This window comes from Hippichthys cyanospilos, chromosome 19 (genome assembly GCF_059441005.1).
Source record: "Hippichthys cyanospilos isolate Australia breed blue-spotted pipefish chromosome 19, RoL_Hcya_1.0, whole genome shotgun sequence".
Classification (NCBI taxonomy): Eukaryota; Metazoa; Chordata; class Actinopteri; order Syngnathiformes; family Syngnathidae; genus Hippichthys; species Hippichthys cyanospilos.
This window is the reverse complement of record NC_142387.1, coordinates 1,997,736-2,012,476: the sequence shown is the minus strand read 5'-3', so window position 1 is coordinate 2,012,476 and position 14,741 is coordinate 1,997,736. Positions and strand designations below refer to the sequence as shown.

Here is a 14,741-nt window from a genome sequence, read left to right as displayed (position 1 = left end):
TGATTTATGCTAATGAGCTCCATGGTTGCAACCTCTCTCTGTTTCCTTCTTTTCTACCTGCTCCTCTCCTCCATCTTCCTCGTTCTTCGTCTCTCCTGTGACAAAATGAGGCCCAGGAAGTAGTAAATGAGCAGGGCCCAATAAAAGCGCCATTCGTTTTCATAGGGCTATCTTTGCCAAAGTAACCTTGGATTCCAGAGTGATGATCACAATAAAAAGGTGGAAAGGAGAGGCAAAGAAAGCAAAGATTAAGAGAGAGGGGAAAAATGTAGTGTGTATATGAACCACAATGTTCTCTAGCGTCTCTCTGCAATAAATTTAATGCAATACCTCAAAAGCAGATCTCATATATAGCTTGGAATCCTGCCCTGTGGGCAAAGTGGTCGCCTGGAGAAAATTCATTTTAATTAGGCCTGCACTGCAGGTTGAATGGTTGAAATTTGATCCCTTGTGCTTCCTGGCTGGGGCAGGTTGGAGATCACTCTACTTAATCATTAGACAACTGGGTGCCACAACACAACATTTGACAGAGTTAGGAAGGTTTTAAAGATGGGGATAGGGGATAGTCTAGAGGCTCATAGAAACTTATTCATTGTTTCTTCACCAGAAGAGCATAGATTAATGGTAGTCTGTGGAGCCATATGTATTTCAGCAGAGAGACAATAAAAATTTGGAGGGATTTGGGGAGCTGCTCATAGGTTCTCAAATTGCTGCAGCAATAGAAAGTCATCACACAAATTTTACTATTTCTTCAGTGTAGTGGTTGACGTGCAGACTTTATTCATTTTGCTAACTTTCAGTGCCAAGCATTATCTGAAAAGGCAATCTCTAGAGTGCCAACTGATTTTGCGAATGTTGATGCATCTTTCAAGGCCGACAGAATACTGTACTGTATGTAGACATTGGGCGGTACCATATGAAAGATTGTTTCATTCTTGATCCAGAAAAAGAAAGTAAGATTCCGTCTTTAGTAATCCGTGTTTGAACATAGGTCACTTGTGACACCAAGCTATTTTGTTGTTTTTTTTTGGTTTGTTTTTTGTGAACAAATGTGTTTTCTGCACAACAGTGACTTTAACACATTTCACATCTCAACAATTCCCTTTGCTCAAACATGAACAAAAACATTGAAAATGTGTTTATGACAGCAAAACAACAGTTTGCGTACGGATACAACTACATTACAACAATGCTCGACTGGCATAAAATTAAGGGGAGCACTGTCCACAAGTGTCACTGAATGTAGCCAGTCATGCAGATCAAATCTGACTTTTAAGACTCTAAAATACCAGTTAGTATGGAATGCTTTTTGACAAATCTCGGATAATAGGCTAGGGACGTTCATGTGTGCTTGAATGTGTTCGGATATGGGGATGAAGCCAGAGGTGGGAAGGGGACAGCATGAAGAGGCAACAACAGATGATCAATTTAAAGGTGGGACCATTTCCCTTTTATAATCCCCCTTACCTTGAAATGGTTTCCACACACCTCCTCCTCCCTGTAAAGATGACTCTTTGCTCCCATATTGCCAGAAGTGTCTTCTGGAGAAGAATTCTTCCCTGAATCCCATAACAAAAAAGAGCAAAATCAAATACAGTGTCTGTTTTCAGATCGGTTGGACTAATAATAAATTCCAGCCATAAAATGAGCATGTTTTGGCTGAAAAAATATTTTTCCAAACATCTGAAGCAGATGAAGCTGCAGAGGATTTTAAATGTGCATTAATCTACCAGGTTTTAATGTATTACAGTCTTATTTCTATATAAATGTAGAGAGTAGAAATTGGATATTAAAAAGTATTTTTTTATTTGTCTTCTCTCAGGAAAATTAATTTTTGAAGTTTTTCCCCCAACACCCTTTTTTCTGTAATATAAATAAATGTTAAGCCGCCAGATGTGTTTCTCATGCTTGAAGAGTCGAAGATCTGCATTATTTAGCATATTAACATTCACAGAATTTTAAAATGTCATTCCTGAATTGCCTGAAGGTTGTAATTAAGTAAACCTTAGACTTAGACATGCAAAATCTCCCTATCTGAATCCTCGCACCCCAATGAAAGTGATCACATCGATGTCATACATATGGGGTCCGCCTTGGCAGGGTGGAATGGCAGTCCTAATAACAACAACAACAACAAACCACAATAATAATAATAATAATAATAATAATAATAATAATAATAATCATAATCATAACAAATCAGAATTCTTTGATGATTAAATGGCAGAAAGAAAGTGCTGAATGCGTTGATTTCAAGGAGTATGAAAGTTATCCCAACATACAGTATGTAACACTTAATTAGGATGGTCCTGCAAAGGATTTGAAGTCTTTAGAATTGCATAATAAAAATGTTACATACTATACATAAAATACTGTATAGTTCTACACTTTGGTCCCATTGCCTAATTGCATTCATGACTAGACACAAGTCAATTGTATAAAAACTGTGAAACTGTGGTATGTAGATGTGATGGCGATAAAAGATGAATAGCCCGCGTCTGCCGCCTATGGAGGAGTATAAGACAGGACATGGAAGTGGAAAAGTAAAAAGGCATTACACACAAGAATTTAATGTAACCACAGAGGAACAGAGAGCCATAGAATCTCAATGACAACTGCTATATCAAGTAACAAAACAGTCAGAACATTAAATACTAGAGCCTCTAGGATGAAAGTGAGAAATACCTAAAAATGGCATAAGGTGACAAATACATGACCATAGCAACTGATAATGCAACAGTGTCTGTGCAATGCCTCATCGGTTATACTCAGATGCCCCCCCCCCCTCGCGCTGTCCTTTTTGGTTAGGGGCTCACAGCCTTACTTACAACATTGAATTTTCGTTGTGGATATTGTACTCCACTAATTATGGGGACAGCAGCAGCTTAAACTTAAGCTATACAATGTGCGTAAGAGAATACTTTGCTGGTTGTACATATTCAAGGACAACAACTCAACAAAAAGTAAACAGCAACCGTACGGTCCACTGTGAATTATGATACATTTTGCTTGCATTCAGTAATTCTGTCAGGGCTGACTGACGAACGTGCATGACTCATGCGGAGGCAGCGTGTACAGCTGAGGGCTACGTCCGTGAACTCGGACCACTAGAGTAGCCACAACTCCAACCTCTCCAGGCACTCAAGGCCAGTAACAATCCCCTACGCTACCAGCATGTGTGAATTGACACACCCACATACGGACAATCGTTTATATTATTCTACTGTATGTAGGCTTTCAGCACTTTACACAGTGGAAATGTGAATGGGTTTATCCCTCTGCAAATCTGCTCCCAAACAAGCCAAAAAGACATAAAAAGCCAGAGGTCCATTACATGGTCAAGACCCCATAAGTGTGTCAGCGATAACCACTGAAATGGTCATTTGCTGCTCATCTGGGCCCTTAATTGTCTAATGACGATCAAAGTTCCAGAGGGAATGTGGGAACAGAGCTCTTTATAGGTTTGCTATTGTGATACTGCAAGGACTATTTATTAAAGGACTTTTATTGAAAAAAAAAGTCTATCCATCCATCATTTTGAGACTAAACATTATTCAGCAATCTGAGTTATATTTTACATTACAAATACATTAGAATGGTACTGATGCAAATTTGAGCTAAAACAGAGCCTTGTGTAAGTTTGTATGAACATATTAATGGACACTTCCTCATCAAAGGAAGAGAATGTAAGGCAATGAGGCTATATCATTGTTTAAATTCTGAAAATTAAAGTCATCACATTAATCAATCTGGGTTAAAATTTTGGTTCTTGTCCCCCATTTTATCCTGGAAAATGTGAGTTCTTACTAGCTTCCTCCACATTACCAAAAATCGTCATATGAGGTTAAAGATTTTTTTTTTTTTGTCTATAGATTTGAATGTAAATGTTTGTTCATTTGTGCCTTGTAGTTGACGAGCATCCAAGTTGGCATCCCAAAAAAGACACACGGTATAGAAAATTGATGGTTGGATGACTCCATTATGACTCAAACTGCAAAATGAAAATGACAATTTACAACATTCCATGAACCGCAAGGTTATGTCTTGTTTCAAAATAATGACTGGGACCAACCCAGAAGAGGACATTCCTCAAACTGTGGTGATGCCAAGCTGAAAAAGATGTTCAAAAAAGGAGACCTTGGCATGAATTGACTGCTCAAAGAGATGGTTGATTTAATGGTGGTCAGGGTCGGGGTGGAGATGAGGGGCTGAGGGGTTGTTTGTGCAGAAAAATGAAGAAGCTGCAAATTGCGGCTAAATTCCCTAGATGCTCAGAGTGATCCACTAATGGCGATCACGAAACAAGATGCTAATCTAATTAGTCATTTAGGTTCAAACAAACCCGATGTAACTGGATCATTCATTTAATGGGAAAGGTCACTTAACTCAAAGTGCCTCTAGCCAATCTTCAAGTTAAAACGCCAAATCCTGCGTTGGATGAGTCAACTGAGACATTTAATCCCAAAAAGATATCATTACACAATAACATTTACTCATCTCCAGATTTTTAGAGGAGTTAAAACATGTCAGTTATTCTCTTAGATTGGGATGACATGTTTTGTTCACACTTTTTTGTTCAATTGGGATTAATACAATTTTAGCCTCAGTAACCCACACTTTCTTTAATACTGTAATACTCAGCTTTGACTGTGCAACATTACATGACAAGAGGTCTCCATATACTTCCGTCGAATCTGAAACAAATGGGTAATGAGGAAAATTCCTCGTCACTCAGACTCTATTAGAAACAAAAAGGGCAAATCGGGAAGAAAATGTCTCAAATGCTCATACTTGACAAAAAAGCTGCAAGACAAAGGTAAATAATGTATTGCTCTATCCCTTGTTGAGTTGAACTTGCATTTTTGATCTCGGTTAAAGGTGTCCGACCAATGGCATCCTTCAGTGTTGACGTAATCTTCCCTTATAAAGACCTAAATTTACTCCAGACATAATGCAACATGAACAGATCCACATGCAAATAAGAAGAAACTGTCACTTTGACTTAGCAAGCAACGGGAATGAGGAACCTCGTCGGACACCTCTTAATCCGTTCTTTCACTTACGGATCAGGTTCACTTCCCAAGCAACCTTCTCACCTACCGAAATATTTTATATGTGGTGACATGCACATCTGCATCAGTACTTGTATGAAGCCATATGTTTTGCAGAGACCTGGTACCTCAAGCTCTGTTTTGGCAAAGCATGAATCTCATTGGAAGTGCCGCTCCCCCTTCACACTCTCTCGTGTGCTCTCTAGAAAGCTACTCAGTTCGTTGGGGACGGATCCCTTGTGGGTGTTAGGATCTCTGTGGGGGGGTCACAGGTCAGTCGGCGGAGGAAGTGACAAGCTGTGAAATGTAAAAGACCAATTTCTTCCACATGTTTCAGTGCTGGGAGAACACTGCCGAGCTGTCAGTCGGCATCACTTTTAAAATGGGCCAGGGTGCTACCCAGCAGACCTGTCACAACTCATTTGTAATTAAAAAGCCTCTGTGATGTTTAAAGCAGAACAAATGCCAAAAACTTTTGAGTACTGTTAAATAAAGATGAGCAATGCTTTCTCAAAGAACAAAGAAAAAGAGCACAATGTAATAACAACGAGGATAGCCAGTCTTCATTGCAGTAGATCAATACCAAATGACCCATGTTTGAGGGTGTTGGATGGCTGGAACGTGGCTGAGTACCAAGAACAGCATGCTTTTAAATAATTGGATTCTCATTGCTAACCTGAAACGCTATGTGACATGTTTCACAAATTCATCTGGGAAAGAGATGATAGAAACTATTTGTAAAAAGATAAGAAAGTGAACGGATTAGGAGCTAATAACATTAATGGTGACATGAGCAAACTGCAATGAGTAAGCTTGAAAATCAGACAGTACCTTCAGTACTGAGCTTCACTCTTCTTTTCATTTTGTCTGATCTGATAAAACTGCTTCTAAAACAAATGCTGGTGTATCTCCTCGAAGAAGAGTTGCAGTAGGTTGCAGTAGTCAATAGCCCCTACTAAAGCTACCATTTTTTTTTTGTTATACAGTAATCCCTCGTTTTTTTTGTGGTTAATAGGGATCGGAAAAACCCCACCCCCCACCTCAATGGAATTTTCATGCATGGGTACATATTTAAGACAAATATTACTGCAGTACAAATATTTACTTAAATCTTAAACTATTAAACCTTATAGAAAAAGGGTACTGTTATCCCTTCCCTAACACTAAATCCAACTCCTGGGCAGGAGTAGGTTACAACTCCTGCTGTTATTGGTTGATGGTTGCACCCAGTCCCACTCACGTGTCTTGTAGGAGTGCATGTCTCCCTCATTAAACTCACATATGCTGTTAGATAGACGCAAAGGGAGAGAAAGAGAGCAGCGTTGCACTTGTGCATTGTAAATCTCTTACCTAGATTTCTTTCGTAATAAATTGGAATTTCAAGTGTAAACTCTGATTGTTATCATTTTTGGTCAGCTCCAAACTTCAGTCTAATTTGACGTCACTAATATAACGGCGGCTCTCCGTGGGACTACAGCCAAAGTGATAGGAAGGGATAAAAGTAGTTACTGTATAAGGTTTGATGTTTTACAATTTGAGCAAATATGTGCACTACAGTCATTTGAAGTCCGAGGAGTGCCCGTGGCAAATGCAAAAGTTAACTTGACTGGCATGCAGGAAACCTCCACAGGACATCTCTCTGCAATATATATATATATTTTTATGGAAACAAAACCTGCTATGCACTGAGGGTGCGATAAGGGAAGTGTGATGTTGCGAGAGATCACTGTTTTTCGTGATCACTTTTTGTATAAATTATCATACTGGCAGGTACAGTTGAACCCCTTTTTAGTCAGCTGTTTATTTGATTTAGAGGTAAGGTGTAATGTATACAGGTGTGTGGGCTTTTTTGATATCTCAAGGGTTTATCACCCATATTAGTAACTGTTCAAATATTTCTTTTTTTTAATGCTCTGTATTTGCTTTTTTTTCTGGCATTGTTTCAGAGAAATTTTTGTTTATCTACTAAGCTCCTGCCCACTCTACCCACCTCTGTTCCTAAGCACTTGTACCTCAGTGACACTGAGTGAAAACTGCCATCTTTCAATGCCACTCCAAGTGACATTAAGGTGACATTTTCTTCCCAGTGTGGCATAGTCGGGGGAAAATGAACATTAAACCCCTACCAGGCAGAGATGATGATGAGCACGCAGAATCAGCTGACAGGTGGAGGGGAGAGCCTTGGGGTGAACGCACCACGTTGGGATCTCCTGCTCCACTGCTGGGGCCAGCATGGTGCAGGTTCAGCTGTGGATCGAGTTTGGACCTGGAAGAAGCCTTGGCTGGCAGTTGGGTGTGCTGGACAGCAGGCTGAAGCATAACAAGGGTATTTAAAGTTGGCATTTGAAGGGTGATAGGGCACTTTTGTTCCCCAGATGCATCTGTTGGGAATCTCCTTATCTGAAAAACAATAAACAAATGGATATATTTATGTAAACTGTGTCTATACAGTGTGTGAGAATATTCTCTCGTATTACAATATGTTCATCATATACATCACTGTTATTTGCGGGTTTTTATAATGATAATACAAGTACAAATGACCAAACTTCCTCAATTAGTATTTGTCAAAGCTTATAATGACATTTTATTTCTATAATGAATGTACATTCAGTATGGTGTGTGTTCTGTTGCTTTGTATACAAAGAGACTATATGAAATCTGAACTGAATTTAATTTGTAACACTAAAATAAGGGTCAGTCCTCCTACACACACACACACACACACACACACACACACACACATATATATATATATATATATATATATATATATATATATATATATATATATATATATATTATATGAAAACAAATACCTGAAAGTACATATTGCATAGCCAGTTATCTAGATCAGATGAGATGAGCGCTTCAATTTTCTGGAACTGGTCCACATGTCTGCTGGGCTCTCCTCTAAGCAGAGGGATTTTGTATCTGGTTCAGTAAAAAGTTAGTTAAAGTTAGCTGAAGTTAGTTAAAGTTAGCTGACAAAATTAATTGTGCATTTTGTTTTGAGCACACTTATGAAATCTCACTGATATGTAATGTGTGTTTTTCTGAATTGCAGTGAAATGAATTCTATCCACCCATCCATCCATTATTTATAGCCACTTATACTCCCACTTCCTATAGTTCAGGTTTCTTTAAACATCTAGCATAATGGACTCAAATCCAAATTCATCTAGTGAACTTAATTGAAATCTGAAATTCAGATTTTGCACAGCCCTGAATCTGTAAGATGATTTACTGGAGAGAAATCCACTTCTAGCTAGTCCATCAGACTCTGTTTTTCCTCCAATCATAATAACAAGAGGCGGAATTCAAAATATGCGAATGGCTAAATGGGTGACAGCAGATGGAAAATTCCTAGACAAAGCCAAATGGCACATCCAAGTCTAATTTGACTTCAACTAACATACCTGCCATGAACCACACTAAGGCTCGGTCCGCAAATGGGAAACGCCCCCCAAGCCAGAATGGACTTCATATAGCTACTTTTCCCTGGTGACGCAGACAGTCGGAATATTAGGACCATGGAAGGGAGCATCTCGCAGGCTGGGGGTAAGATCTGAAGACAGAAAACAGGGCAAACAAACTCTTAATTTTATGCAGATGAATACACATGCCTGCAGGTGTATCCAACAACATCAGCACACATATGCACACTGTGCGTTTGTTAATGCAGTACTGATGAAGTAAACATGCGCAGACTTGCTCTCACTCGCAAAGCCAATGACAAACAGAAGGTAACAACAGGAAAAGCAGCCCTCAGGGATCCACTTAGTCTATATCCGGAACTCAAATACTACTTTAACTTATTTCAATTTTTTTTTTTTTAACTGCCATTCTTACCTGTGCAACTCTCTCCAAAATGATGATGTTTGCACGATAACTACTGTCAGCCTCAAACACAAAGTGTAGGAAACGTGACAATTGCTGCGTACAACCTGACAGCTACTGAATTTGAAACATACAAATGCAATCCTCAATGATTATATTAGGACTATTTTGCGTGAGGCTAATAGTGTTAAGTAGATGTCACACTTCATGCCAAATACATGCATTCTTATTCACCCAGAGTATGACGCTTACGTAAAAAATGAACTGACATTGAGGTGTGTGCGACAATCGTCCATCACCAGGTGAAACTCTCTTTATGAGTTGAAACGGAAAGCATCTTAGATGTCTTGTAAAATAAATGACATTTCCTATTTCACCTTATTTGCTTTTAGTCTACACTAGGTAAAACGACAGGCATTACTGGCTGGTTCAAAACACAAATTTATGACTTAATATCTTACCGGTTATTTTATATTTTTCATATATTGTAAGATATATTACCTTATACATACACATTTGTTTGACATTTTACATCTTAACAAGGTTGGGAGGAGGAGAATATATACTGGGATCATTTGGACTTTTATGTAACGCTGTGAGACATCAGTGCTGTATGTGTTGACAAGTGTATTTTATGTGTCAGTATTAAAACAGGTTTGCTTATTCTACATCATAGGTGTCAAACTCCAGTCCTCCAGTTTTCAATGCTACTCTCTTAAACACATCTGATTCAAATGGATTGTTAGGATCGTTTTCAAGCTTCTGTAGAACTTGCTTATGAGCTAATCATTTGAATCACATGTGTTTAAGACAGAGACATTGAAAACATGCAGGATTACGGCCCTAAAAGACTGGAGTTTAGACCTATGTTCTACATTTTTGTGACCGTTAAGAAAGTTGAACAAGTCCCTGTAAGTAAATACGTATATTTTGGTGATTGTTTGACTGTGGATCACATTATTTCAAATTTGAATGGGTGTCAGTGTGAATGTTTGTCCTGCACTATCTGACAGCAGTTCTAGGTGAGTATGCTTTATACCAAGCTCCATATTTATCTTTCTGAAAATATCATACATATACATTGTTACAGCCTACATCTGTCGACATGACAAAAATAGATTTTCTGTCAATTTTTTGGTTGGTATGGCTTATAATCAAGTGTGCCTTATAGTCAGAACTTGACTCTCTCTCTCTCTCTCTCTCTCTCTATATATATATATATATATATATATATATATATATATATATATATATATATATATATATATATACCGGTGTATATATATCCAACAAAAAAATTGACAGAAAATCTATTTTTGTCATGTCGACAGATGGAGGCTGTAACAATGTATATGTATGATATTTTCAGAAAGATAGTAGCCTACATGCAAGTTTTCTTTTTAAATTTCTGTACTTTGAAACCTTTTTCAAACTTCCTGGTTACAGCAACAATATGTTATCAAAACAGAATAGACATGTCTGCATGTTTAAAAATAAGAGCAGCACCAACAGACCTTCATCACAGCTTGAACATACCAGAACGTTTAAAATTAAGAGCATAACCAACATATTTTGAGCTTAACCCTGATATACTTGGATTGTTAGAATACTACACCAAGACAATAGTAGCACATCCATTGAAAGCCTACCAGAAGTCATTGGAATCTACCGTCTTCCTCTTCTCCTCCTACACTAATCCATTCACAACTCATGCTGTTGTCCAGCGACTGCATGTATTTCGTTGTCTTCCCAGGAATCAGCTGGTTTTGAGTTTGTTATCTTAATAGCGGTTTTCAGAGTATGGAGGAAATTGCCCCCTGGTGCGTAGTAAACAAATGAAGATACGCCGCACTGTACGACAAGCGACCGGGGCCAAACCAGTATAAAAAAGTTGCAGGAATCTCCAGAGATGGTCATTGTGTCACTGCCGATGTAAGGTGTCTTTTCGTAATTGGTTCCTGTTTTGCTGGGGAATGATGGACCAGTTGAATCACACTGACGTACAATAAACAATGTATTGTTACACAAACCACTGCTATTACTCTTGTAAAAAGGGTTTCACTGATGATCCTAAAAAGCCGTGAGAAACTGTAATTTTATAATGATGGAAGCATTATAATGATGGAAGCACAGTTAAAATAGTATTGACAGAGTGATGGACTGGATCAGCTTGAAATGAAGTTGGACTGATTATGATGGACGATGGCATGTGGCTAGTGACGAATGAGGGACTGGTGAATTTTACTGATGCTCCCACCACTGCAATCACTCTGGTAAAAAGTTTTTTACCGATGATCCTGAAAAGCGGCGAGAAACTAATTTTGTAATGATGGAATCGCAGTTAAAATTGTAATGATATCAGCTTCGTATCAGCAATGATGGATCAGCTTGAAATAATGACGGACTGACAATGATGGACGAGGGCATGTGGCTAGTGACCATGCAGGGGTTCTCAAACTTTTTGGAATCCGGGACCCCTTTTTGGATTGCAAATTTTCCATATACCACCATTGCAAATGTTTGCAGAAACAAAACAAACAAACAAAAAAAAATCAGACAAACATAAGTGCCCGTTTTATTCACCAACAAGTCAAGTTGCTACTTTTCAGTCATACTGAAGTTTACAAAATACATATTGCAAATCGCTCCGTTCCCCATGACAAACTGGATCAATTTACCCCAAACAGGTTGCTGTCAAATATGCAGTGATAAATAGTCAAGCTCTTTGATGATGGCGTGGATTAGTGACATTGCATGTTTCATGTCATGCAGGGGATCTCAAACTTTTTGGAGTCAGGGAACACTTTTTGGATAGCAAATTTTCCAAGGACCACCATTGCAATTGTTTGCAGAAACAAAACAAACAAAAACATAATAAAAAATCAGAAAAACGTGAGTGCCCTTTTAATTCACCAACAAGTCTATTTGCTACTTTTCAGTCATACTGGTTTACAAAATACATATTGCAAATCGCACGGTTCCTCATAACAAACTGTGCCAGTTTCCCCCAAAAAGGTTGCTTTCAAATATGTAGTGACTAAATAATCAAGCTCTTTGATGATGGCGTGGATTACATGGGTCTATGACAAATTTTAAAATTATTACATTTAAAAAAATATGTTAGAATTTATTGCTTTATTGAAGAGTCATGAATACATTCACAATTTAACTCATTCAATGCCTGGATCCAGACATTCAATGCCAGCTACGTAAGTATCAATTTAATATTTTATTATTTTGAAATTAATGTACTTAAGTACCAATTTAATACTTAAGTGTCTGGGATTTCATGTTCAGAATCTTGAACACTGTGAAATTACGTCCCTGCCATTGAATGAGTTAAAAGCAAAAAAAAAAGAAATTAACACAGATATGATTTTTTTTATAATTAACCCAAATTATTTCATGGACCCACTACAGTCAGGCCAGAGACCTCCATGGTTTCCATGGACCCTGCTTTGAGAACCACTGATGTAATGGGCACAAATAGTCTACATTTAATTGTGTTGAAGCTGTTTGCAATTCCAGTACAGTTTGTAAAAGTCACACTATCTAAAATACTGTAAAACCATAAACTTATTTATGAAAATGCCTTATTCTCAGTAGTGGACTGAAACATGTCTTGAGCCAGTAGGTAGGAAGAACACGTTTTTTATGAAGACATTAAAGAAGTCCAAGTGATCACCATGAATGTGTTGAATAGGTAGTGATCATAATGGGAGATTGTAGGAAGGGAAAAGTGAAAATTGTGGATCCTAAATCTCAAATCCTCTTAACCTTAAAACTTTTGTACAGCTTCCCATATGCTTTTTTTTTTTAAACAAAAGAACAAAGACAGCAGGCCCACTGACTCTTTCGCTCCCCCTCGCCAGCTGAAAGTGACTGTTTCTTTCTAAATGCAAACCCAGATGCACAAAGCAAAGAGTGTATGAAAAAAAAGACATGGAGGGAGAGGGAGGAAAGAAAAATAAGCTCCTGGCTTCCTCCTACTGTCACTAATTCCTCATTTCCTCTCAGAAGGCTCTGTGAGCACGAGGAAAGATTGCATGCTAGAGTGTGGGCCAGACAGGAGAATGAAAACATCCACGAAAGCTCTGATAATCATAGAAATCTGATCAGTGATTTCACTGCCATCAATGAGGACAACAACAACAGGTTTTCAAAAGCTTTGGGGATATGAGGTGGTGAGTGTCATGAGCCGTTTACCATACTGTACTTAAAAAATTTTTTGTTTTCATACTTCTGAATCAGATCCCAGGTCTATATTCACTTCATGCCAATTTTTACCCCCTTCTTTATATTTAATGGGGGTAGGAGACAATCCTATCTGGATTCGCTAGCTCAGTGAATACGCCCACAAGTGTACTGTCAGTGTCCACATTCTCCAGCAAGCTGAGTGAGGCCTTTAGAGTGAATATTATAGTACAAAGAGAAACCCTTGAATTTCTGTGTCAAAATCTGCACTTTGATGCAATAGTTTTTTTTTTCCAACTTTAGACTAACCCGAGACCTGTATAAACATTGCAAAAAGTGTTTAACAGTTGTTAAAAGATGTTTATATTGTGTTTTTTTTTCTTTTATCATTGAAAAGGATTAAGTTTTAGGTACACTTCCATTTTTTTTCTTTAGATCTTATTTTAGTGTGTGTGCGTGGGTGTGCGTGTTCGTGTGTGTGTGTGTGTGTGTGTGTTTGTAGGGGGGGGTCGCAAAATATAATTGAGAAGCACTGATATATACCGTTATAGTTTAAAAAAATTCCACTATTTGTTGGGTTTTTTTTTGGTTAGTTTTGTTTGTTAAATAGGATGTCAGTCGTCATCGATTCCTTGAGTCTTGAGGTTATCGTGTCCACCTGTGCATGGCAATTTATTACTTCGTGTCAACCAATCCCGCTAACACTTGGTGTCATCCAGATGTTTTTTTCTTTTTTCACACACCAACTCTTCTTTAAAAGTGCACATGTTCCATTACATTCTAACAGCAGTTAGAGTTCTTTTTGCTACAAAACCTGTTTTTTCATCTTTTACATGGTTACAAAACAATAGTAATCAGTCTAATTCATCAATTAAACCCAAAGCATTTGGACATTTGAAGATGCTTGGTAGAAATGTACACAAATATTTAAATGTACCTTAATTAGCCCTGTAGCTAAATTTATTTGGGATTGATCAAAGGCCCTTAAAATGGTGGCAAATGTTATCTGACTCTGTTTAACATGAGTTTAAACATAACTATTTGAATCTAAACATGTTGCCTCAGTTGTTTGATTTGAAATCTGTGGTGCCATTTTTTTCCCCAATTGCAATAACATTTACTTTAATGATAGATAATTTGTTTTGTTCTACATTATTCTCATCTTTGAAAACCACAAGAAAAAACTTTGAAGAGGGGTGTGTTGAATGTTTACTTATGCTAATGCTAACCAGCAGTCAGGTTTCTAAATGTGTTAACTGAAATCAATAAATACGTTTTATGTATACTTCTTAATTGAATAAATAATTTTATTTATTAAATAATTTCTTTTATTAAATAATTTTGCTGAGCAGTGTCCTATTTTTGGTTGTCTATGTGTCTATGACTATGCCAGACCAGTCACATATAGGTACATTCCACAAATTGAATTGTATAGGTCCCATACTTGCATAATTGCACAGGTAGTGTGTATGGAATTCTGTATGGAGATGGTTGAAATTTAGTTTTAAAAAAGCCTTGGTAACTTTTCCATTCACTTTTTGTCATCACATTGAATTCATTATCTTGTTTTACACTTCTTCTGCAGAACCCATGTCCAAATCCAGCACCATTCCTAATGCATATTCCTAATGCATACAGAAATAGAAGCCGCTTGCA

General features: G+C 37.7%; 1 protein-coding gene across 2 annotated transcripts in view; it reads right to left on the bottom strand.

Annotated features, from left to right (window-relative positions):
- ofcc1 (orofacial cleft 1 candidate 1) overlaps window positions 1-14,741 on the bottom strand; it is a 106,025-nt gene that overhangs the window by 71,807 nt on the left and 19,477 nt on the right. For both annotated transcript variants that reach the window (XM_088441834.1, XM_088441833.1), the window contains exons 7-10: window positions 8,471-8,619; window positions 7,871-7,985; window positions 7,178-7,451; window positions 1,468-1,559 (exon numbers count right to left, since the gene is read on the bottom strand). In XM_088441834.1, coding sequence (XP_088297960.1) covers window positions 1,468-1,559; window positions 7,178-7,451; window positions 7,871-7,985; window positions 8,471-8,619 — 630 coding nt within the window. The remainder of the gene's footprint in view (window positions 1-1,467; window positions 1,560-7,177; window positions 7,452-7,870; window positions 7,986-8,470; window positions 8,620-14,741) is intronic.